Below are 22,661 nucleotides of genomic sequence, written 5' to 3' on the forward strand. Positions count from 1 at the left end.
CAAAGGAGACGGCTTTAGCAGGGAACGCTGTATACATGGAGTTCACGGTGTACAGCGCTTGTCTGGCAGGGGATGTGGTTTTCTTCCTAACACGGGCCGCAGGTCATTCCTGAGGTTATTTGGGCTTTGCACAAGCTAAGGATTCCGCCTTGGTGAATTTAGGTGCAGGGCTGGGCCACAGATATGGATTTGGCCAAAACATTTTGCATATTTGAGATCTGGGATAGGTTCTGGGGGGCAGGAGTTCAGTACCGTGATGCCCGGGAGGGAATCGCTCTTGTCTTTTGCCTCTTGTGAAATGGGAAAACTTTCTCTTTCTTCACAGTGGTATTTGAGGATGACTACACTCAAAATTGTGGGGGTCTCCATTTGGACAATAAGTATTTAAAGCCAGATTACTATAAAACAAAAGGGTGGTTTTGGAGGGCAATCCTGATGCTGATGCTGCGCTTAAATGCAGCTGTTGCTGGCCTGCTTTCTGTGCAGATAAAGGGCTGGGTTTACTTATCCCTGCGACCATTATTGCATAGTTATTAAAGTTGAATGGCAGTTATAGCTGCCTAAATATTTTTTTTAAAAAATAAAAGGTCTGGAAGAGCAGTGGGGACTATATTCAGCTTTTGTAGTAGAATTTGAAAGTACAAAGTATTTCACCGAAAAGCTGTTGCCTCCAAACATGCGAGTGCTGTCTGCGTACAGAGGGCAGCAGGAACAGGCTGTGCATGAGATTGTTTCTTTCAGCTCAGAGTATTGCTTTTTATTACTCCCTTGCTCAAAGGACTTGTTGCAGCTGTATCTAATTCATATTTAATAAGCTCTTTCTACTTCAGGTGTCAATCTGTTGTCCCCACTACTTTTCATTTTCATAAATATTTGAGTGCATAATCGTAACTTTTTTTTGCACACACAGTGGACCGGTGGAAATGGAAGTCTTTTTAGAAAGGCTTCAGAAAGTGACAAAAACATGGTTTTCTATGCTCTTTAATTTTGATTGCATTCATTTGCACAGATATGGTTGCAAGCTGCAATAAAATAAAAATAAAGCATTATATTAAATGCTCAGAAAAAAAGCTTTATTAAATGGCCCTATTTGTTGATCACGAATCTGCTGCCCCTCTGAGCTAATAAGCTCCAAACTGTCCCGCTCTAATACGTGACCAAGAAGTAAACTCTAGCCAACACGAACAAAAGTGGTACAGGAAGCAAATTCACAGTAGGCTGCAAACCCAGGATATTTTAATTTGATTGAAAGATGCCTTAAACTCAAGTTAGCATTGCAAGTATTCTTCCCTCCAGATATTTTAACAAGTTCTTGAAAATGAGTACCGGATAGCTTTATTCAATAAATCTTTTTTCTGTGTGAAACCAGAATCCCTACTTCTGTTCCATTAGGAAAGGCATCTAGCTTTATCAGTGGATTTTTTAATATTTTTTTCCCTGTAGTGTCCTCAGTTGGAAAATAAATGCCTGTGATTGAGTGGTAATGTTCATTCATTTAAGGAAACACTCCCAAGTTATTCCTATCTTGTTTTTCCAAAAAAAAAAAAACCAAACCCCAAAGAGAAAATCTGATCTTTATTAATTAAACATCTAACGTGAATTTATTGAGGTATAGTACTTTGCAGATGGCAGCCTTGGTCTTTTATATTAATTGGAAAATATTGATTGAAAAAAGACTAGTCTGTCATGCTAATAATTGCAACCAGATTTAGATATGATCACTAGATCTTCCTGAGATTACAAAGAAGAAGTTACCATCTAATTGGTAAAAAGATTGAACATTATTTTGGTAATCCCTGAGCTTTGGTAACTTATTCCCTGTTGTTCATTTATATGTCTTGTCTGTATGCCACTATGAAGTGGTTAAATATGGTTTAAGCTGATAAGGCTGTGCTGTATAGTATTTACATTTCATGAGCATTCCAAGTTTTATAGCTCTTTTAACAATATACTTTTCTTTAAATGAAGGTTAGACCTGCTGACTGAACACTTCAAAACCCCAGCTGAACTGATATTTACTTCTTTATAACAACAAGCTAAGGTTGAGATAGCCTGATCTTATTTCCTTGATGGCAATAACAAACAACTTGTTTTATGTAACGCTACTCAATACATGAAAATAAAAATAATCTGTAACTTTCCAAGAAGGTTCTACATCTTTTGACTTCATATTTGATCTGTTTAAGCACTATGAAGTTGTGTTATTTTGCTCTACACAAACACTGTCAGAGACAACTCCCTGTCGTAGCTGGGAAAATAAATCAATTAGTGCAAGTAAACTCATTTCTAAGAAGAATTAGTATGCACTGTCAGTTTTGTACCGGGAGGGATTTCACGAATAAAGTGTAACCTTTGCTAATGCAAGACAAATGTTATGCAGTTTGAGTTTTAGATATAAATGCTTGAGATTCTCAGCTGAATTTTATTGCTGTTATTTTGATAAGCTGTATCTGTTTACACCACTTAAGCATCCGGCCTAAATATAAAAATACGTGGCTATGTGTGATGTGGATGTAAATTCAAGGTGCTGCGTAGTCTGCTACAGCTTAAACTGTGCACGCTCTCAGAAAACAGGCTGTCAGTTTATTAACTGAATTTTAAGATCGTCTGAACAACGTTAGTTCAAAAACTTCAGTGTCTTCTATCCATTTATAAATATCAGCAAAAAAAAGAAAAAAGCTGTCGGTGTTTCAGGGCTGTCCCTTTGTGTACGCAGCGAGACCCGGGTTTCTTAGCATCTGGAATGCTCCTTCCCTATGGCTGCTGGCAGCGGCGGGTGTGTTCTGTGTGGATGTTCGGTACACGCTGTTGTGAATCCCAGGATGATATCGGCATTACTTAGAGCTGTATTTCGCATCGCCTATTCTGTTTTTGCTCAGCATGCACAAGGGTAGAGTTAAAATCTTTATTCATTTCATTTAAAAATGTTTCTTTTGTTCTCCTTATCATGTTCTGGCTTTCCCAAGGATATATGCCTTGAACGAAAAGTCACATGTGCATTACTAATTGTGTGCCATTGTATTTACAGTTCCTAGTGGTGGCACTGTGAAGCTACTAATTCTTTTGCTTCACTTGATGTAAAATAATCTGAGTGTCTTTGATAGCAGTGAAACAGTATTAATTGTTTTGTACATTTCTTGGTCACTCTTCTTAGGTGGTCTTCATAATCTATTAGAACTTTCAGCCAGATTTTTGTAATGTCATGCCTCCAGCAGTGATTAAATTGGTAATTAATGAACAGTCCTTGGCAACATAAACCACATCCCGTTAATTTTCCCTTTTGAGTTTTTAGAAGTTGTCGTCTCTGTCAGAAAGCATTGCGCCACCTTGCTACGGCCCCTTGGCATGGAACCACAACGGCTTGATTTTTTGCAGCCATTAGTAGATCAGAGCAGTAATTTCACAGTATTTTGGTCAGGGTAATTATAGTACCAAGTACCGAGTAGAGTTGGGAATTCACACAGAAGTCCAGAAATACCAGGTGAGCTTCCTTGTGTTCACTGGGACGTTATGATTAGTTTAATTGGGCTTTGTTTGATTTCTGCCGCGGAGACTCTTTGTGCCACGGCGCTGCAGCCACTTTCCACTTTAGTGTTTCTGACCTGCATTGACAGGAACTGGTGCAAACATGAACTCTTTGAAGTGGGACTCTTTGGAGAGGGCAGCTGGGAAAGGGGGAGAGCCATGGGCGCAGTTTACTGTAGCAAAGCTGCGCACCGGACCCAGCGCTCTGCGTCTGCAGGCGATGCGCTTCGAGTTCTTTTATATTTTCAGCCGGAGCAGATGACGTTTCTGCTACGTGCGTGCAAATGTTTAGTCAATTCCTGCGTTTCAAAATGCAGTCTTTTTTTTTTTTTTTTTTTTAATTGCTAGCTTTTATATAGCACCTGCTGTTCCACCTTCCTTTGAAGATACAGTCGTCTCTCCCACCAGAAATACTGCGACTCGCCCCTTTAGTCCCGCAAACAAATCTGGGCGAATGCATTAATGAGGCTGCAGCTGCACGTAGCAGTTCACATGTCACCAAATCGTAGGTGAAGGCATTCATACTTGAGTGACTGACTATAGGTGTAGCGGCCTTCAGCAGTACATTGTGCACATTAAAGTTTAAATAGTCACTTGCCTGTTGGCTTCTGAATGAAAGGACTGTCACTGGTCACTTCTCCTGAAGCCTTAATGAAACCAAATAGTTTGCTATGAGTTTGGGGCTAACCATTGGGGTGTTTCATGCAGTCTTGTCAGTTGATGTTCATGAATTGACTTGAACGGAGATCAAAGTGTTTCTCAAAATGGAGAAGCGGGGAGAGAGACAGCTCCTTCAATTGCACCACAAGAGCTAATCAAGCCATCAGTTCTTTATGCACTCTGCGTGCCTTTAGAATTTAATACCCAATGGTTTGTCAGGACAAATTGAAATTCGGGGGTCGGGGGGGGTGTCCCTCCTCAGCCTGCTGCAAATAAAGCAGACGCTTCACTCTTCTGGAGTCTCATTTTGATAGATTCTATAATTTAGTGTAAAGCTGCGATGTTGATTAAATATTTGTGGTTAGGGGGAAAAAAAGTTAAGGTAAAGGATTTAGTGGGCATTATGCGCCTTAACGCTGATTAAAGGTGCAGGCTTAAAGTGAAAGAGAAACTAAACTCCGGCGCGATTTTTTTGTTTGTTTCTTTCTTTCATTGGTTGCTAATGAACTTTTTTTGCTGAAACATTTTAAATTGGATTCAGAAGATAGTTTTTTGAGTGTCAGTTAAAACAAAGTCATGTGAAAATGCCTCTCTCCCTCCCTCCCTCCCTCCCTCCCTCTCTCTCTTTTTAATTGATATGATTTAGGCAGAGGAAAATGGTAAGAGGGGGGGTTTCTATTGCAGAAGCAATTTTTAAGGGATTTAGTCTTATTTAGCCTGAAGGTCTTCGCACTAATGAGAGCACTTAAGTTACGTCCAGGCGTTGATTAGACAGCTCATCTATCAACTGGAGCATGAGAATTTTTATTTTAGGTACCTTTTATACATTATAAATGTATATGCTTTTTTTTTAATTAGTTTAGACTTTATTTTGCACAAAATTTTAATTACCTTCTTTCGCATCCGAGGTGGCTGCAATGCAGCTGGCAGAGCTCAAGCAGTAACAGGGAAATACTCGAGATTTGATGAGAAATAGTATCGACACTGTATCTGTAGAAATTGGCGTGAGGAATGCAAATTGCTACCCAGATACATGCCTTAAACTGCCATGAGCCCCCTTAAAGTCTAAATACATTTATTCAGGGAATGCGGAATTATATATATCTAAAAATGCCCAACCACACACACACCCAAAAAAACCCTGTGAATGCTCTCTCTACCTGTAGGTTTTTTGGGCCATGTTTAAAACACAATAGCGTCTTAATTATTTTCTGTACCGTTCTGAAAAGTACAGCTTTTGTAACTTTTTGACATTTCAGGTTTAAAAAAAAAAATTAAAATGTTGCCACCAGCTTGCACTATGAGCAGCCTGTAATAACAGTTAAAAAAGCTTTCTGAACTATTTGACAAGATTTCTTAGTGCTGAGGCCATATGCTGTAGCCTTTAAGCTATTTCTTCCTATCAGTTTCATTATCACCTGCCTCTGAGTCTCCAATATCATCAGTAAGCACATGCAGAATCATAATTATGCCATGTACAAGTTCTTTGATAACATGTACAGTTTTCTTCTTAATTCTTTATCAAATGCATTGATCGTGGCATGTGTGCATTGATCCAGGTCCACCATCTGGCTGTGTGTGATAAGCACAGTGGCATCTTTGCATTTCCACTGTCATTCATTGCGCTACAATTTGGCTGCAGGGGAGTAGTGGCTGGGATTAGCCCTGTTCTGCTACTTACTTGCATTTTAAGTTGACACCTCTACAGCGGCTCAGACCACATTACAAACTGAAACACATACGCACGACTTAGTGATGTGACACTCCTCAATAAGCTTACTCCACTAGCTACTCAACAATCTGTAATTGGATTTGTAGGAATAACAGCAAAAGATTTCTTAAGAATTGCTGGGGACAGAAGGTGAAGTTTTCTCATTATTGGCAAAAGGCTAGGTATAGATCCTAGGCGATTGGTATTTTCCATTAAAAAAAAGCTGCCAGCAGTTTGCAGGACATTTTCAAAAAAAACCCAGCAAAATAGGATCCGGGGAGTTGCAGGGTTTGCACTTTTTCTTCCCATTCTCATCACACACGAGCGGATTGGGATCCCACCACCCTCCCCGGAAAATTAGGAGGAAGGGGGGACACCCCCCACTTTGGGAGGCACCCTGCAGGCTGCGCGGCTTTGTTCGGCTGGGAGTGCACCAGGAGCATTCCTCGGGAGGGCACGTCCTCCGGCCTCCGGCCTTGGCGCGGGGCTGCCCCCCCCCAGGAGAAGCTTCCCAGGGTGGCAGGCTGGAAGATGCTGCTCTCCGGCTTACGCATCCCACACACTTGCCAAAAGTCTTTGTTTCATAACACCACTTTTTGTTGGGTGGTTTTTTGAGTTTGTTGTTTTTTGTTGGTTTGTTTTTTTTTTTAAAAAAAATTATAAAGTCAAGTTTACACAAGAGAAAATCCCTAAAGTGGAGCTCGGTGAGTGTTGACTCCTACAGTGAGTAAGCAGCATCCTGAGCTGCGGGCTGTGAGCGTGCTGCGGAAAGGCGCAGCAAACGCCACCGTCGGAGTACGGGTCCGGGAGCGGGCGTTGCGCCCTTGCTGGGCGATGGCACGATTTCAGGATATTTCTCAGCCTGCACGCTTGGGACCCTGTTTGTGGGTGATGCCAACAGCATCGCAGTCGTGGTGACAGGCGTAACAGGCTCCTGGATCCCGGTGCCTGCGGTGGTGGCTGACCTTAATTACACTTCCCAGATGGGGGAGAGCACAAACTTGCCTAAGCAGAGAAAATTCCAGGGAAGAAGTTAGCGGAGGGCTTTGTGGCTGCTCTGGTTCAGGTCGGCTTTCTGGATGCTCTTTCCTGGGAGGCGGCTGGGCAGGCAGGCGGCCCTGGTGTCACTTTGCCGGGAGAGCCCCCTGTGCTGGGGCGGGCGAGGAGAGGGGGAAAACAGGGAGTGTTTGGTGTTAGGCATCGCAGCGTACCCTTAAAACTTGCCATAGAGCCCAGTGTGGTGTGAAAGCGAAATGCATGCCTTGATCGACGTGCAGATGCGCAGCTCCTAAAGGGTTAAATGGGTTAAATCTTATTTATCTGAATAGAACGGCAGGGCTGTTTTGCAGAATGCTCCAGCACAAATACCTATGGTTCACTTTGACGTTACAATTTTTTTGTTGGTTTCTTTACTTTAAATACTTGAACTGTTAGACCTTTTACTTTTTTCTCTGAGAAAGATGTATTTGTACCAGATTAGAAAAGCTAAACTGTTTCTTTACATTGAATAATCAGCCTGTCATGACAAATCTATCTCCTTCTGCATGAGTAGGTGCCAGTTTGACTAGCTTCTTTTAGGCTCACACTGGGTTTTAAGCTGGATCCATGTGCATGACTGGCAGTGCATTTGTTGGGCCAGATCTAAGGAGCCAGGGAGCGTTCAGCTCCTTTTTGCCTACAAAAGAGCAGCCAGACAACCAGCAAGAGGCCTTGGATGTAGCACAAGGTGATACTTACTTAGTCAGCCATTCCTTTTTTCAAATACATATATTTTTTTTTTCATTCAGTAAACGAAGAGTTTCTCAATTTCTCAATGATGTGAGCAATTAAATTATGAATGGGTTGTTTTTCTACAGCCAGAATCCTTCACACCAGAAATACTGTACCAAGTGAATTGTAGGTTTTGCAAACAACATAGAAGACGTTAAGAAAAAAAATGAAAAATGGCTGGCTAACGTTTCTTTAAAAACACCTCCTCGGTTTAAGACGTTTTCCAGTTTACAGCCAAGCAACCCCATTTTACTGTGGATTTGGGGGCTTTTCTTTTTTCTTAAAGGGCAGAGCTTTGTTAAGACATTATTTGTGATTCTTCCCATTTTAGACTTTGGACTACTTCTGTTTTCCTTCTGTCTGGTCTCATTAGCCCACCAGTGCCACAGATTGCGAGCCAGCAGCTGCTTTTTTATGACAGGTGATTTGATACTTTCTGTGCCATGCGTTCAGGGGGAAAAAATCTTTTCGAGCTGCACACAGCTTATGGCAGTAAGGGAGCTGGTGTGGACGCCGGGCAGAAGGCAGCAAATCTCTCAGATGTTTGTGTCTCTGTGCTGCCCACTCCCTACGATCTGACTAGCCACAGACAGCCAAAGCCGATGCACTTTTGTTTGGCGAGTGTTCCCTGCTTAGCAATTCATATTTCGCTCGCTACCTGTGTGTTTTGAGCTGTTCTGAAACGGTGGTAGAGACCAAACATAACTGTGGTCCCCAGGGTGATCAAAGGTTTAATCTGACCAGATGGAACAAACTTGAGAAAGATTTTGACTTTCCACTCTGTTTTGCAACAAGAAAGGCTGATTTTTTTTCTCCCGTCCTTTCTTTGTTAGAAAAGGCAGAGATCAGGCCATCCCCAGAGAAATGAGCAGGTGTGGCCATTTACAAGCATGTCTGGTTATATTATAAACCAACATAAGAAAAGTTTGAAATGGTTTGAAAAGATCTGCTAAACAGTTTTAATGTTTCATCCCAAATCCTATTTACTCAAACAAGAGCCGATCAAGGTCACAGTAAAATCCAGCCTGCCCAAACCTTTAAAGCTCGTGTAATTTTTTCTTATTTATTTATTTTTTTATTCTGTCTTCTCTACTAACTGAATAGGTACATTTTAGTAATCCTTGCCTCTGGACAAGCGCAGAAGTCTTTTTCTTTCTGAATGGCTAATAACAGAGCCGTTCTTCCTGTCTAATGATGAAAGAGGTGGCAGTCAAGTTCTTTCTCTTAGATGTACTGCGCACTCGGGGCAAACCATGGACAATTTTGAAACCTACAGCTACAGGAATCGCTCCCCCTCATAGGTACAGTTCGGGTTTAATTTCGTTGCCGAGGAGTATCACTAATTTACCACTCCCCGCACCCCCCAGTCTATGGACACGGTAAAGAATTTTCTTTTAAAACATCAAATAAATGCAGCTCACAGGATTACATATATTTACTTATTTATTTATTTTTTCCTAGGGAGAGGCTAATACGTTATCAGACTTCTGGTGTAAACTCAGTTTGGATCCTCCCAAAATTCTGCCAAAGGACAACTGAAAATCCCAGGCAGAGTTGGTTTTTGTTTTCTTGACAATGCAAAACACTGCAGAGTTTTTCGTGATTTAAGGAGCTGGGTCTCATGGGGGTGGTTGCTTGTTGTTTTGGGGTGGCTTTTCCCCTGCAGGACCCCACCTCTCTCCATATTTTCTGCACTGGCCAGCTCTCGGCCTCTGCAGCCGCCGAGCCACGTCGCTGGCCGGGCAATGGTCTCGGAAACTGCCCTGCCAGCGTTTCACATTCAAATTCACCTTCCCAAATCCACGGCATCATTTTTGGCCAAAGCAGTGTCAGTCATTGCCGTCTGCGGCGAGTACAAAAGGGACCCCCTAATGGCAGCCATTTTTATTTGTTTCTTAAGATCCAAAGGCTGCTGAAAGAACAATTGGATAAAGTTGAGGATTGGAGAAGCTTGATTTTCTTGTTCCAGTGAAATGAAACTCCCGTCCTTTTTTTCTTCCCCTTCTCCTTAAAAGCCGGAGTCTGCTAGGGGGTTGTAGCTGTGTCAAAGCCGTTGGGATGCCACTGCTGATCACTTTAATTACTAGGACTAAGGAGGATAAAATTAAAAGTAGCACCATTGAAGCAGTGGAAGAAAGCTTGCCGAGATGTCGGTGAACTGTGAAATATAAAAATTGCATACCAATACATTTTTATAGGAGGGAAACAAGGAATTACATTACTTATTCTTGAGGAGTTTGTCCTTAAATGGTGAAGTTTTCCTCACTGTGCATCTGCGTGGCAGATCTTTAGACCATTACAAAGTAATTGGGGGAAAATAACAGAGCAAACTTTAATGTCTCTTTGGTGTGTCAGCTTCATGTCAGAGGGTGGAAGATTTTACTGAGTTTTCTCTTCCACTGTACAGGAAAGGAAAAAAAAATCACTCTGTGTGTGTTTGCATGGCCCTGTCTTGGTGCAGAGCTTCTCTTCGTGTGTCTTTTTAAAGAAAAATATCTGTGTTCATGCCTCCCTACCTCTCCCAGGCTCTTTCTAAAATCTGGGGGATTGATTTGCTGTTTAATAATCATTCCGTACCTCAAAACTGAATCTACTTCCTTGTCCTGCTCTCAGTTCCATTGCTCCTTCCACCAGTGTTCCCTCACCAGGCGCAGTCACCCAGGGCTCAGATACCTGAACTGAATTTAAGCAAGAGCTGGGCTGGTTTTCTCTTATCCTCTGGTGATGATGGGCTTAATCAGCACAAACACAAACCACAATAATCTGTGTTTGCTTGGTGATCCCCGGGATGGTAATGACTATGCTAATAATTCAGGATACAAGTTCTCTCTCAGGAGGGGGGGAGAGCAGAGGGGGACCCAGCCTGCTCAGTTTAGGGCTTTATTTTTGTCACGACCACGTAGCTGGCCTGATTTTAATCCAGCGTGCTGTAGTAGCTTCAATTGTTTGACGTTACACCACATGGGAATCCTAAGTACAAGGTTTGCATGGTTTGCTTAAAAGTCACTTAAACCAAAACCGCGAGTTCCTGTGTCCCAGGAATTACGAAGAGCAGAGATTTGAGCAGTTTTATTCCATGTAAAATTCAATGTAATTAATGTTACAGAATACTGTGGGTCGAAAGAAAGTGGGTTGCTGTGTCAGTTGGCTGGCTAGAAATTAAATTAAATTGATCTATTATGGTGCATAGGAGCAGGGGGGGAAGGTTTCCAGTTGCCTTTCTAATGTGTGCTTTACCAAATAAGTTTTTGATGGGATGTTGCTGTGCGCCTGGTGGGGGGCTGCAGGGTGGGTGCAGGCAGCCGGTGGGCCATGCTGCCTCGGGGGGGCCCGGGGGAGGTAAACCCAGGCGATCTGATAGGGACCGGGGCGCTGTCACTCAGGGGCAAGATACTGCGCTGTGTCCATATACTTTGTTTACCGTAGGGTTTTATGAGTTGTAACCTGCCCATGCAAGCTGTTAATGAGGCTAAATCTTGCTGCTTGAGGATTGAATTACAGCACACCTCTGGGCTAATGGGTATAAACAGAAAGTCCCATTAGGGCTGCGTTCTGATTCAGTCATTTGCATTTTTTCTATTGTGCCGAGAACAATGCTGAGTAAATAGCTACAAACAAACAATTTACATGGAAATGGATAAAATGTACCTAATTAGTATTTTGCCCTTGTTTTATTAATGATTGCTTAAACTAAATAGCACTTAGCAGCAGCTCTCAGCAGCATCTGCAGGTGTGGGATGCTGGGTTTCGGGGCTGGTGGGAAGCCAGCCAGGAGGCTGCTCCCGAAATTGGGCACTTTGGTGTTATATTCCACTTAGTCCGGGTCAACCGCCTGTACCTGGGCTCTAGCCCAGTCATGGTGTCGGTGACACAAACTTACCGGTACATTTGACATGAAGCCAGGCGCTGGTTTTGTGGTGCTGATGGGCATTTCTGATGCGGCAGGAGGGAGAAAAGAACCCGAGCTTTGGAAAAAATCTGGGGTTTAAGGTGAAAACCGAAATGGTTTCACTTAAGGTTTAACAGATTCTTACAGATGTGTTTGAACACATCTTTTTATTAATATTTTTTTAGTAGGGTGGGTTAGACTTTTCCAAAATGTCATGCTGCAGAACTTTGCTCATATATGTAACTGAAGTATTATCGTCCTCCGAAGGTGGTTACAAGCTTTGGTGGGACAGCGCTAGCTGGGATGGCTCCAGTGTGGTCTCTTTAATTACTGACCAAAGCCCCGCTAGTAGGATGTTTTGAAGTGGCACAAAGTCTTTTCTGCTCTGGCATCTATTGTTCTTTCATTAATTTTCATTAGTTTATTTTATATTAAAAAAAAAAAAAAAGATGTCTTCATTGAAGTTGAAGGATTAGATTCCTTTCCATGCCTCAGATTCGATGTCACTTTGCACTTTGAAGTCAGCTTGGTGATTGGAGTAACCGAGAGCAACATCTGGCTTCTCATTCCAGTTCTGTGACAGAGTATTCCTCGAACGAGTAATTCAATTTAGTAAAACCGTTTTTATAGCTCCAGTAAAACTTCTTATAGTTACTACTTTGAGACAAAAGTGTCTTAGAATTTTCAGCAAGGTACATTTATAGAACATAATTTATAAATGCTTAAAATTGCAAAGAATTAGGTTTCCAGTGCATTAATAATTTGGGGAATGCTTTAAAAAAAATATCTTGATTCATGGATGTCTTTAAAAATTGTGGTGTGACACCCAACTGATATCGAGCATCCTATTTATAATGTGGGCCAAGCACCATGCTGTAAACCAGTTACTATCATGATGATCAGATTGAGAATGAAATTGCATTTCTGTCAATTACTGAGTTGGCAACTGTTCAATATATCTTAGCAGCAAGATGAAGAGCGGCGTCGGCAGCTGAGAGAGAGAGCTCGTCAGCTAATAGCAGAAGCTCGATCTGGAGTGAAGATGTCAGAACTTCCTAGCTACAGTGAAATGGCTGCAGAAAAGTTGAAAGAAAGGTCAAAGGCATCTGGAGGTGAGCTGAGGAACCTTGTATCTTATTCCTATGGCAACCTAGAAACCAGAGACCTTTTTGGGTATCACTTTTATTTACACTTCAAGTTGTTGTTGTTCATCAGGTGCACATATCAAAAGACCTGGCCGTAGATACGTTTCAGAAATCAGCGTTGTGTCACTTAATTTCCAGCAATTAACAGGAAAGCATATGTGTGATTGAAAGAAAAAGATGGGATATGAACAAGTCGCTCGTATTGGCTCTTTATTGACAGATTTGACGTTACCTACAGTTTTTTAAAATTTTATGATTGTTGGTTAAAATCTCCTCAATATCTAGATTTTACATAGGAGCGTGAACATAATTTTGGGGAAAAACGACATTATAAATACTTAATTTTGTATTAAATGTGTTCAAAAGACTGCTTGGGTAGAGAATTTTAAAGGCAGCCCATGGGAGGTGGGGAAACAACCTTTTGATTTTAAATGGTGGTCTTTTGACATACCACTTGCCTTTACAGGTTTTGAGTTGTAATATTGCTATAATGTTATTAAACTGACTTTGAAATGTCATTAAAATTCATACACCTGCCAGTGCTACGAGCTGGAGTAATGTAGTGTCACTCAAACTCAAATGGGTGCTGAGCACCCGTTTCAGTACAGGCTTCTTGCTCTTTTAGTGTCTCCTATATATTCTAAGGGGAAATTGTATTTCTCATACAACCATGTAATTGTAAGCCAAAGTGTCGGAAAAATCCAGCTTTACGTTCACAATGCATGTAGATTCAACAATATTTTTTTTCTTCTCTACTACATGCATTTTCTACGCATATATATTTAAATACAGTCTTAGCGCACCCGAAATGCTACACTCCTGTTCCCTTTAACACCAAAGAGAAAAGCACTTAGTTGTATGTCTCCCTTTGGGTCTGGCCTTCAGTTTTCCTCTCTTTGCCCAGAAAACTAGGCTTGGCAACATAACTGCTCCATGACAGATGAGGAAATCACATCCTCGGTGGGGAGGGAGTAAGACGGGCTGAGCAAAACAGCACTGTACTCGTGTATTAAGTAGACTATGGTGTTCCTCATCCCTCTTCGCAATGTGTGACTCCCCATCCTACGCTGTTTCATTTCTTCCTCCTTGCTGTTTTATTGTGCCTGTGCAGAGCTGTTCCTGCCGTCTCTCCCCTCCAAGCAGGCAATGCTGTCTGGGCATATCCCCGTTGCTCCTTTGCATAGTAGCTACCCTGCTTTGTCGCAGTGTCTCGCTTGTAGCGTGGCTAAATACCCCAGTGTTCAGCTTTCTGGGATGTGGCCCTCCCTGCTCATGTTTTCCTCTGAACTTTGCCATTGCTCTTCCTGCCCTTCCTTCAGTTTATAAAACAGCCTCAGAGGTAACGGTGCACGGTGCATATATATTTAAAAAAAATAAAAATACATATGTATAAATTGCATATGCACTCAGAGTTTGTGTTACTAAAGGAGGAGACAGTATCAGTAATTACAAACAAGTTGTCATAAAGTTGTCACCACTATACCTGTTGGATTTTATCCAGTATAACAATTTCACTGCTTTCTACTTCTCAATGTGCTTGGAGTTACCTCCTTGGTTTACATTTCCTACCTTGATTTTTCTTTATTCATACAGTAGTTCAGGCAAGCTATCTGAGCTTCTCTTGGACGTCCAGATTTCATTCCCTGCCTTCTTTTATTCCTCTTTGCTCTTTTTATGTCAATGTACATTTTTTTAGCACTTCTTTCTACTTACTCTCAAATAACTTTCTTGATGGCACATCTTCCACATACGTCTACCACACGGCTGGCAATGTCAGGTGCCACACTAGATCTCCACTCAAGAAATTCATTCATCTAAAATGAAGCCGGTTCTGTGAAACGGCACCAACGCTTTATAAATCAATTACAATTATTTCTGAGTTTAATATCTTTCTTTTTTTTTTTATTTCCACCAAAAATTAGGTTTTAATAGACAGTCTCCTTATTACAACTGTATGCTGGATATTGCCCGGACTGCATTCACATGTGGAAGGTTTTTTCTGTGTATAGTCCTGTATTCCCAGTACAATACCCAAGACAAGCTTATGGTAATATCTTATGTCTTCCAAGCTCTCTTGTCCATTATGCTGCATTAATCTTTTCTTCTGCATTGGTTGCTACATTTTAATTTGCAAAAAGGGAATGTAAAAAAAAATAATTTCCCCCTCTCTCAAGTCACTTACTCCAGAAAAAAAGTGACAATTCAGCTTTGGGATTTGGGGATTTTTAAAGACAGACTTCTTGCTTGCTATTGTAGGTGAAGACGTGGTAACTCTCCTTGTTTCTGTATGCTTATTAAGAGTTTCATGCTTTGGCATGGTGCTACATCCTCTGTTAAAAGGCTTTATTTAATCATGGTCTGAAAAACTCATGCCTATGGCAAGTTGAAACTTTCCTGGATAAGCAGCATCCTTTGCTACAAAATCCAGTCTTTTTCATAGGTTATTTGGCATGTGAGACAGAAAATACTTCTTCCTGCCAACTGCCAGAGGGTTTGGGATGGCAGCTTCAAATTTATTAGATGTCCTGCTAGCTTCAGGCTGATAAGCGGATGCCTTGAGATGGGTCCAGGGACAGTATCAAGATAGGAATCCAAATATCCTCCCTCTTCCCAGCAGCGACGGGACAAAGGAATTGACGTCTTATCTCTGTATTGTCCCCGTGCAGTGGGACACCCAATCTACCCTTTTGGGATTCGGGTAGGCTGTTTTCTTTGCTCTCTGGCACATCTCCATCCTTTCTTTGAGACAGTGTCTTTGTGAGGATGCAGATCAGATCCAGAGGTGGTGAGTAGGCAGCTACGGGAGGAAACAACGGAGAGGACAGGGGGTAAGACAAGGGTAGTGTGAAGAGGCTTTGGTGAACAAAGCACCAAAACTGTGCAAAACTGGAAGGGGAGAAGAGAATGAACACGTGAAGAGTGCAGGAAAGAGATGTTAGAGGAGCAGGGAGGGAAAAACACAGGAGAAGCAGCATCCAAATGTATTATAAGAGAAAAAAGAGTCTTCAGAAATTTTGGAATTAATAACAAAAGCTGGAAAGGTGTACTGCAGTTACAAAACTTGCCAAGGAGAGCCAGCTGGCATGGCATTGCACTTGCGTGCTTGAAGTTTTCAGGGTACGTTACGGATTTTACTTCTGAGGCAATGATTTGGAGGGAACGTACATGGTAGCTCAGGCTTACTCATCGTGCTTAGTCTTCAACTCATAAAACAGTGTTAAGCCCCCTATTTAATGTTTTTAACAGGCAGTATTTCTATCTGTTGGCAGTTACTGCTGTACTTTCTTGTCCTGACATCTGATTTCGTGTACACTGAACCAGTATTTCAACTCCACATTTCTTCCATTCCCCACCTTGGCTTCCTTTACTACTGTTCAGATGCTCCTGTCACATCCTGTAGCCTTAAAGTGAACTCTCTACCTGAAAGTAAACAAACTAAATATCTGAATATCCACAGGTTTGAAGGATTTCCCAGGTGGCCCTGGAGGCTGGAGGCATCTTCCCTCAAGAGCAAGTGCTGTGCCTACAGCTCCAGCGGCAGCTTGCACACACTCCTGCCGCTAACGTGATCCAGCCTCCATCAGTGCTTTCACCTCTCTATGAAAATTGTTCCTTTTTAATTTCATCTAGAAACTGATAAAGTCTGCTGCACCTCCTTCACATGTGGACAGGCTTAAACTGAGTCAAGAGAATATCAGTTTAACCACAAATTGAGCCTGAGCTTAGTCTGGATAGTAAGATGTATGAGCTAAAAAATGCCTCTGGATCTTTTTTCCATCAATATTCTGGCATTTCCTTTTGGTTCCTAAAGATTCTTATTTCTTCAGCCCGGACTTCAATCCAGGCTGTGCAGGGTAATGGTCAGTGCTGTTCAGTTGTTGACTTAATCATTTTGTCTTTAGTTTTGTTCGTTTCTTCACAGCACAGTAAAGTTTTGCTGTCTTTGTAGGATCCATGTTTGCATACTGCTCAAGGAAGTGGTTCTTCAGTACTCTGCTGAATACGTGCCCTGGTTCTAGACCAAGTGTTTTAAGTTTTTCACACTAGTAATTTGTTCTTTTCATAAAAGATATGTTATCTCTTCGTCATGTTGCTCCTTTTATCTTTTATAATTGCAAAATCTTGCTGTAACATGCTCCCTAAACACATTTCCCTTTTTAATACACTGGAAGAACATTGGACTGGAAAAAAACCGTAAGAGTAGTTTAAAAGAAGGAATCTGTAGATCTTGAAAGATAGTTGAAAATTTCTGAAATCACTTCAAATGAATGCTTTTAATTGAAAAATATTTATTTATTTATTTATTAATAAAGTGTAAATGTCCTTACAGTCACATTCAGTCAAAGCCTGCCAACTTTAAATTAAATACTAGGTCAGGTCATTATCTGACACTAGGAGCTGGTGTCTTCGACATTCCCATCTCTTTTGTTACCTAAAATGGTGGTGTCAAAGACAGTGCCTCTGATCTCATCGCACTATATTAAATTAAAGAAAATCAAATAATCTAATATAGGCATTGCCTTAGTATGCAGCAGTCTTAAACCCTATCATCTTGTTTAGATTGTTTTGACACATCCAGCATCCTGCTGGGTGACGGGTAGTCGTGAGCTGACCTTGCGGGCTGACTTCTCTGGGTGCTTTGGAAAGTCATTGCCTGCCTCCAGGCTCGCCGGGGGTTTGGTTTCACTCCACCGTAGCGGTGTCCCTCTTTCTTTCTCTTCCACCGCTTCCAAACATCCACGGCCCTTTGCTGCTTGTAGACCGGTCGTGCTTTCCATGTCAGCTGTCACCTCCAGCTCCCGCGTGCGTTTGAGAGTCCCGTGGCCTGAGTGCCACTGAGTTTCTCTGATACCGTCAGGAAGGATTTAAAATCATGTGAGAAGTCTGGCTCATAATTAGAAAAAGTAGCAGTGCTTTGAAGAAAATTCAAAACTTGAGAGTTGTTGCTGTGGCTGCTTTGCCGTTCTCTGTTTTTTCTTCCTCTGCTTCTTACCCCATCCCTTCAGTCCGCTTCGTGATGGTCACGCTGTGCCCGTCTCCTTTGCCCCCCTGCCTCCGCACTGCCTGGAGCGACCGGCGTGCAGACCCCGGTGCCGAGGGGCTGGGGGTGTAGGGCAGGAGCCTTACCCCGGGGGGCAGAGGTCTGCGAAAGCCATGGGCAGTTACGGAGGGGCTGCGGAAGCGGCTGGTTGGAAAAGACTGGTGGGCACGTAGAGCAACAGGGTCCTCACATGGGAATTACAGGGACTGGGGAGATAAAGAGGTAAAGAAAAGAAACGATTTAGGACCTTCACGTCAGCAGTGTGGGCCTGGAGTGCAAACTTCAGGTCTGGGGCTGAGGTCTGGCATGGTTTGGAGGCAGATGCTGATCAGCACCGGCCCGGCGCCAAACATCCCCAGGCTCCTGGGACCTGGTGCTGTGCGTGGGGTCCTTTCTGTTCACCTGGCATGTGAACGTACTGAGGTCCTGTCATGCTAATTAGTATTTTTTCCTATTGTGATGTGTTTTAAAGTTCCTTTAGTTGACTCTATGTGTCTTTTTTTCTTCAGACACGCTCCAGCCTTCTCTTTTTGTCATTTTTACACGCATGCATGCATATGTAGGGAAAAAAATACGCGTATAAGTCTGAACAAGTGTAGATAGCATTTGATATGAGACTTAAAAGTGAGTGAATACAATGCAACTACATGCTTTGAAAGTACTAATCTAGCTTTTATGGACGTTAATTTCATTATATATTTGTATTGAAAATGCGAGTCAGGGTTTTATTTCTGGGATCTGCTTCACAATTCAGCACTTGCTATTTGATCTTCCTCAGGTTACCTACTCTTTCTGCGCCATAATTTACCTACATGATCATCATAATTGTAATTATAATAATCGCCTACTTCATAAAACATTATGGGGCTCATTTACAAGTGATATTCATAAGCTGCTCTGAGAAACTCGGTAGAAAGATCCCATAAAAAATATAAAGTATAATTATAATTATTATTTTATTCAAAATGTATGGAGCTTACAAACAACACTGATTCAGAGTGGTGCAGCTAGGCAGCAACCTGAGAGCGTGCTGCTGCTGCGCCCAAGGCCGGCGGTGGCCTGGGTGGTGGCCTGGGTGGTGGCTTTCCTGCTTGTACCAGAAGTGGTGGGAGACACCGACACCCGGCCAAGCTAGAGCCATCCCCACGCTGGGGTGCTGTGCGAAGTAAGGAGCAGCAAGGCTCCCGAGCTGGGAGCTCGGTGCCGGGGCCGCTACCTTTCCTGGCCAGGAGACCGGGTCCCACTGCTGGCCAGATCCATCCAGACCTGCCGTGTGCCAGCCTCGGCGCCTGTTCTGCTTTGTAGGGAACAGGGAGCCTCGGGGAAATTATTTTGACTGGAGTTACAAGGAAAAGCACATATGCTTTTCTGAATTAGCCAGATTCAGCGCAGAGAAGAGCCGCTGCTGAGGCCAGACTCTACCTTTATTGTAGCAGGAGTTTCCAGCAGAGCCCCCTGTGTGTATATTGAATTGCATCGGTTTAAAGATAAATCCATGAGTGGACAGAGTGAAATCTCCTTCCAGACTTATTTAATGATTTGCATTTTTATCATAACTCAGCTTGTTCTCTAAAGCATTCTTTTTTTTTTTTAGTGATGTGGTGCATGGACGTAAGAAAATACTAACCTTAATGCTGTATGTTCCTACAGATGAGGATGAGGATGATGATAATATTGAGATAGATACTAACGAGGAGGTTCCTGAATGCTCTGTTACTGGAGGTGGAGATGAGCTTACTAACCTAGAAAATGACCTTGATTCAACGGGTAATTTAAATAATGGCTATTTTGTGTATTTTGCATGACTAACACTCCGTCATCATATAAGTACTGATGTGCTGCTTCTCTCTGTCATAGCTTTATTCCTTTGTGCCTTCTCAGGTCTTTTAAACCCTAGTGCTTATTCTTTTTGAGTATTTTGCATTCACGTTCAGCTGAAATTTTAAATCGGCGACAAAAACATCATTTCCAACAATGGCAGAATTAAATGTCTTTTGCTTGTTTGATGGGGAAGGGGACCCCTGGCCAGGTTTGTAAAGCAAAGCCACCTGAAATCACCTTGCCTGAACTGCCACAGCAAAGCAGGGTGGGCAGAGGAGTGAGCAGTCACGTTGGTGAGTCTGGCTGCCACTCTCTGCACTGACATCCCGGCCCAGCTGCTCAGGGAAGGGGAGCAAATGTGTCTACGTGTCCGTGTGGACCGGGCATCCCTCTGCTCCTCCCCAAGGACCAGTTCTTGAATCTATACTTTGTTGCTCTGGTGGGGAGACAGAGTTACAAATCTGAACAGAATTAGTCCTATTTTCTTTACAATGTTCAGATAATAGGGTTTTTTAATAACACATTTTAAAAGCGTTCGTATTCTTGTAGACGTGCTCGCATAATCATATTGCGTGCAGGTCAGGTAATAAGTCATAGTAGTGGTATTTCCCCTTTCAAAAATAATCAAGCAAAACTGGAGATCAGGTGATAAATATGATGATAAATATGTGAGGATCTTACAAGAGATGCGTATTTTAAAAGCAGCTAGATCTTCGAAGGCGCAGAGGTCGCTGCCTATCAGGAAGGGGCTCAGCTGCTCGCAGGGACCTGCCGAAGGAGCTCGTTCCCTGTCCGAGCCTGCCTGTCCCCAGCAGCCGGGGGGGGCACGGGGGGCTCTGTCCTGTGCTGTGCTGCTCTGCCGGGGCATTTCTGCTTGCCACAAGTTAGCCCAAGCCCGGAGAAGTGTGGCAAACACAGGACAGCATGGGGGGAAAAGGCAGTACAGGAGGGAACGAGGGCACTGCTGACAGCATCCTCTGGCTTGGTTCTGCCCGTACTAGCTGGACCCAAGTGCGTAGCCCATCATATGTTAAATCAGACCACTTCACTTAGTGTTTGCTCTTTATATATTAAACCGGCAATGATGCGCATATAGCACTTTCTTTCTAGTCTTTTTTGAATGCAAAAGATTTGAGTCATGTCCTTAATATTTTTTTTTTGAGGATTTCCAAACACGTAAGAAAACATATTTAGTGTTTCCAGCATTTGAATTAAGCTGATTTAGAGCAAAATTCTGTCAAATACTTTTCCAATAAATACTGGTTCATTTTAGGGGAAATAGAAAATGAGTAAATGAATATTCCTGTCACACAGCCACAGCGACTTACCAACACCTATGTTGGTGGCCCTTCTTTCCTGAGGGATACCTTCCCAGGGATACACATCCACTACCCAACGCTGCATCTCCACCATGGGAGGACATTCCGGAAAAAAACGGGGACATCATTTTGCAGTTCAGTCTGCTGGGTAGACAGAGGTGCAGAGGAGTAAGGAAGACGATGGGCAATAATACAGAAGGCAGTCAAATGCTGTGATAGAAATCAGCGTACATAGATTTTGGTGGAATTGTGCCAACTCATAGCAAGTTCTAGTGCAGGCTGAACCTCCTGGGGGCACTTAAACGCAACACTGTAAAGGGGCATTTCACATTTGGGATTGGTTTTGACCACCTTAATTAATGTGTCCCCTGCTGAATCTTAGTCCTTTCCATCTCTCTCAAGAAGAGAAAACTTTAAAAAAAAAATATTTTACTGCCAGTTGTTGGTTTCAAATATTGCAGCTGTCTGTGTATGTCAGCACTGCTACCGTACACTGCTGTGAATGTGTCTGATAAAATGTGAACCTCTTATGTCATAGTTATTACATGATGTTTATGTATAAACCCACGAGAATGTGCATGTACTTACATGTGAGCCTCAATTCAGGACACCCTGGCTGGGTGTGCCCGAGGAAAGGGAAACTCCTTCGTCACAGCCCGACCCAGCCCGTCACCGCGGGAGGCAGGCAGCGCTGGGCTGCCAGCATGCCAAAACATTTTGGCTAATATGAACTGGAGTGCTCCAAACCCTGGAAGGAGCTGGGAGGCAAAACAGTCACGGCTCCACTTCCCAGCCCAGTTACAGCCACCAGCCCGCAGCGAGCGCTCGGGCTGCACCTGTAGGAAAACATCCCCAGTGCCCTTTCCGCTGCGCCTGACCTGAGGCCCGGGTGTACGTGCATCGTACATGCAGGTGATGCTGCATTCGCTCCAGTACAGGGGCCGTTTCTCGTGTCGTGCTGCATGTAGAGTCTGTCGGGGGCTTCTGCGCCAGCGTTACCCGCGTTCCTACCCAGGGTAGCTCCGTAGGTCTGCGCTGCGGTTTGTTATTAACACCTTTCTCCTTACTGTGTGTGTATGTGTAGGTAACTCTGTGTGTAGGTGTGTTACAAATTCTTATAGTCAACGATGACATACAGAATGAATGTTATTGGGAGGTAAAATCCTCAGCTATTATTTCTTTGGGCTCTGATCCAAGTTGCTAAAACTGATGAAAAAGATTTTGGGGCTTTGGCAGACTTTGAATCTGTCCCTTCGATGCCATTACGAAGCATTTTACAGCTCCCCCAGCTTCAACATATTCTATAAATCATAGTAAAATATTACCAGAAAGCTGTCTCTTTTGATACTGAAATGTTAACATCGAGAAGCTGTGCCAAGGAGCCTCATAATGAATTAGTAGTTCATAAACTTAAGGGGCTATCAGTCTGTAGAATATGGGATAAATTGTTATATGTCATCTTAAAATGAATGGCTCTTTAAGTGTGTTTTTATACCAAAGTGTTGGTACTTATAGGATGGGAGTAACTTAGAGCAAACTGTCTACTTTCTGTGTTTTTCACCCGCTCTCTTCAAGCGTGTTTACTTCTTCATTTAAGTGCTACATGGATATTTTTTTTTTGTGAGAAAACTTAGGAATTATCTCTGCACGTTACACAAATGTATGCCAGTCCAAATTGGAAAAAAAAAAAAAATATTTCCTTCTATTTTGCTATCATTTCAAACTAAAAAAGTAAAAAGTGAATTAAATCTACCTTTTAAATTGCTACATTGTTGTAGCG

At 42.6% G+C, this 22,661-nt stretch overlaps 1 protein-coding gene across 13 annotated transcripts in view; it reads left to right on the forward strand.

Annotated features, from left to right (window-relative positions):
* Positions 1-22,661, forward strand: part of EHBP1 (EH domain binding protein 1) — a 226,230-nt gene that overhangs the window by 161,024 nt on the left and 42,545 nt on the right. For 6 of the 13 annotated variants that reach the window (XM_037391623.1, XM_037391626.1, XM_037391624.1 and 3 more), the window contains 2 exons: positions 12,520-12,667; positions 19,392-19,508. In XM_037391623.1, coding sequence (XP_037247520.1) covers positions 12,520-12,667; positions 19,392-19,508 — 265 coding nt within the window. The remainder of the gene's footprint in view (positions 1-12,519; positions 12,668-19,391; positions 19,509-22,661) is intronic. The other 7 variants (XM_037391631.1, XM_037391632.1, XM_037391634.1 and 4 more) reach the window with 3 other exon arrangements.

Source organism: Falco rusticolus, chromosome 6, assembly GCF_015220075.1.
Source record: "Falco rusticolus isolate bFalRus1 chromosome 6, bFalRus1.pri, whole genome shotgun sequence".
Lineage (NCBI taxonomy): Eukaryota > Metazoa > Chordata > Aves > Falconiformes > Falconidae > Falco > Falco rusticolus.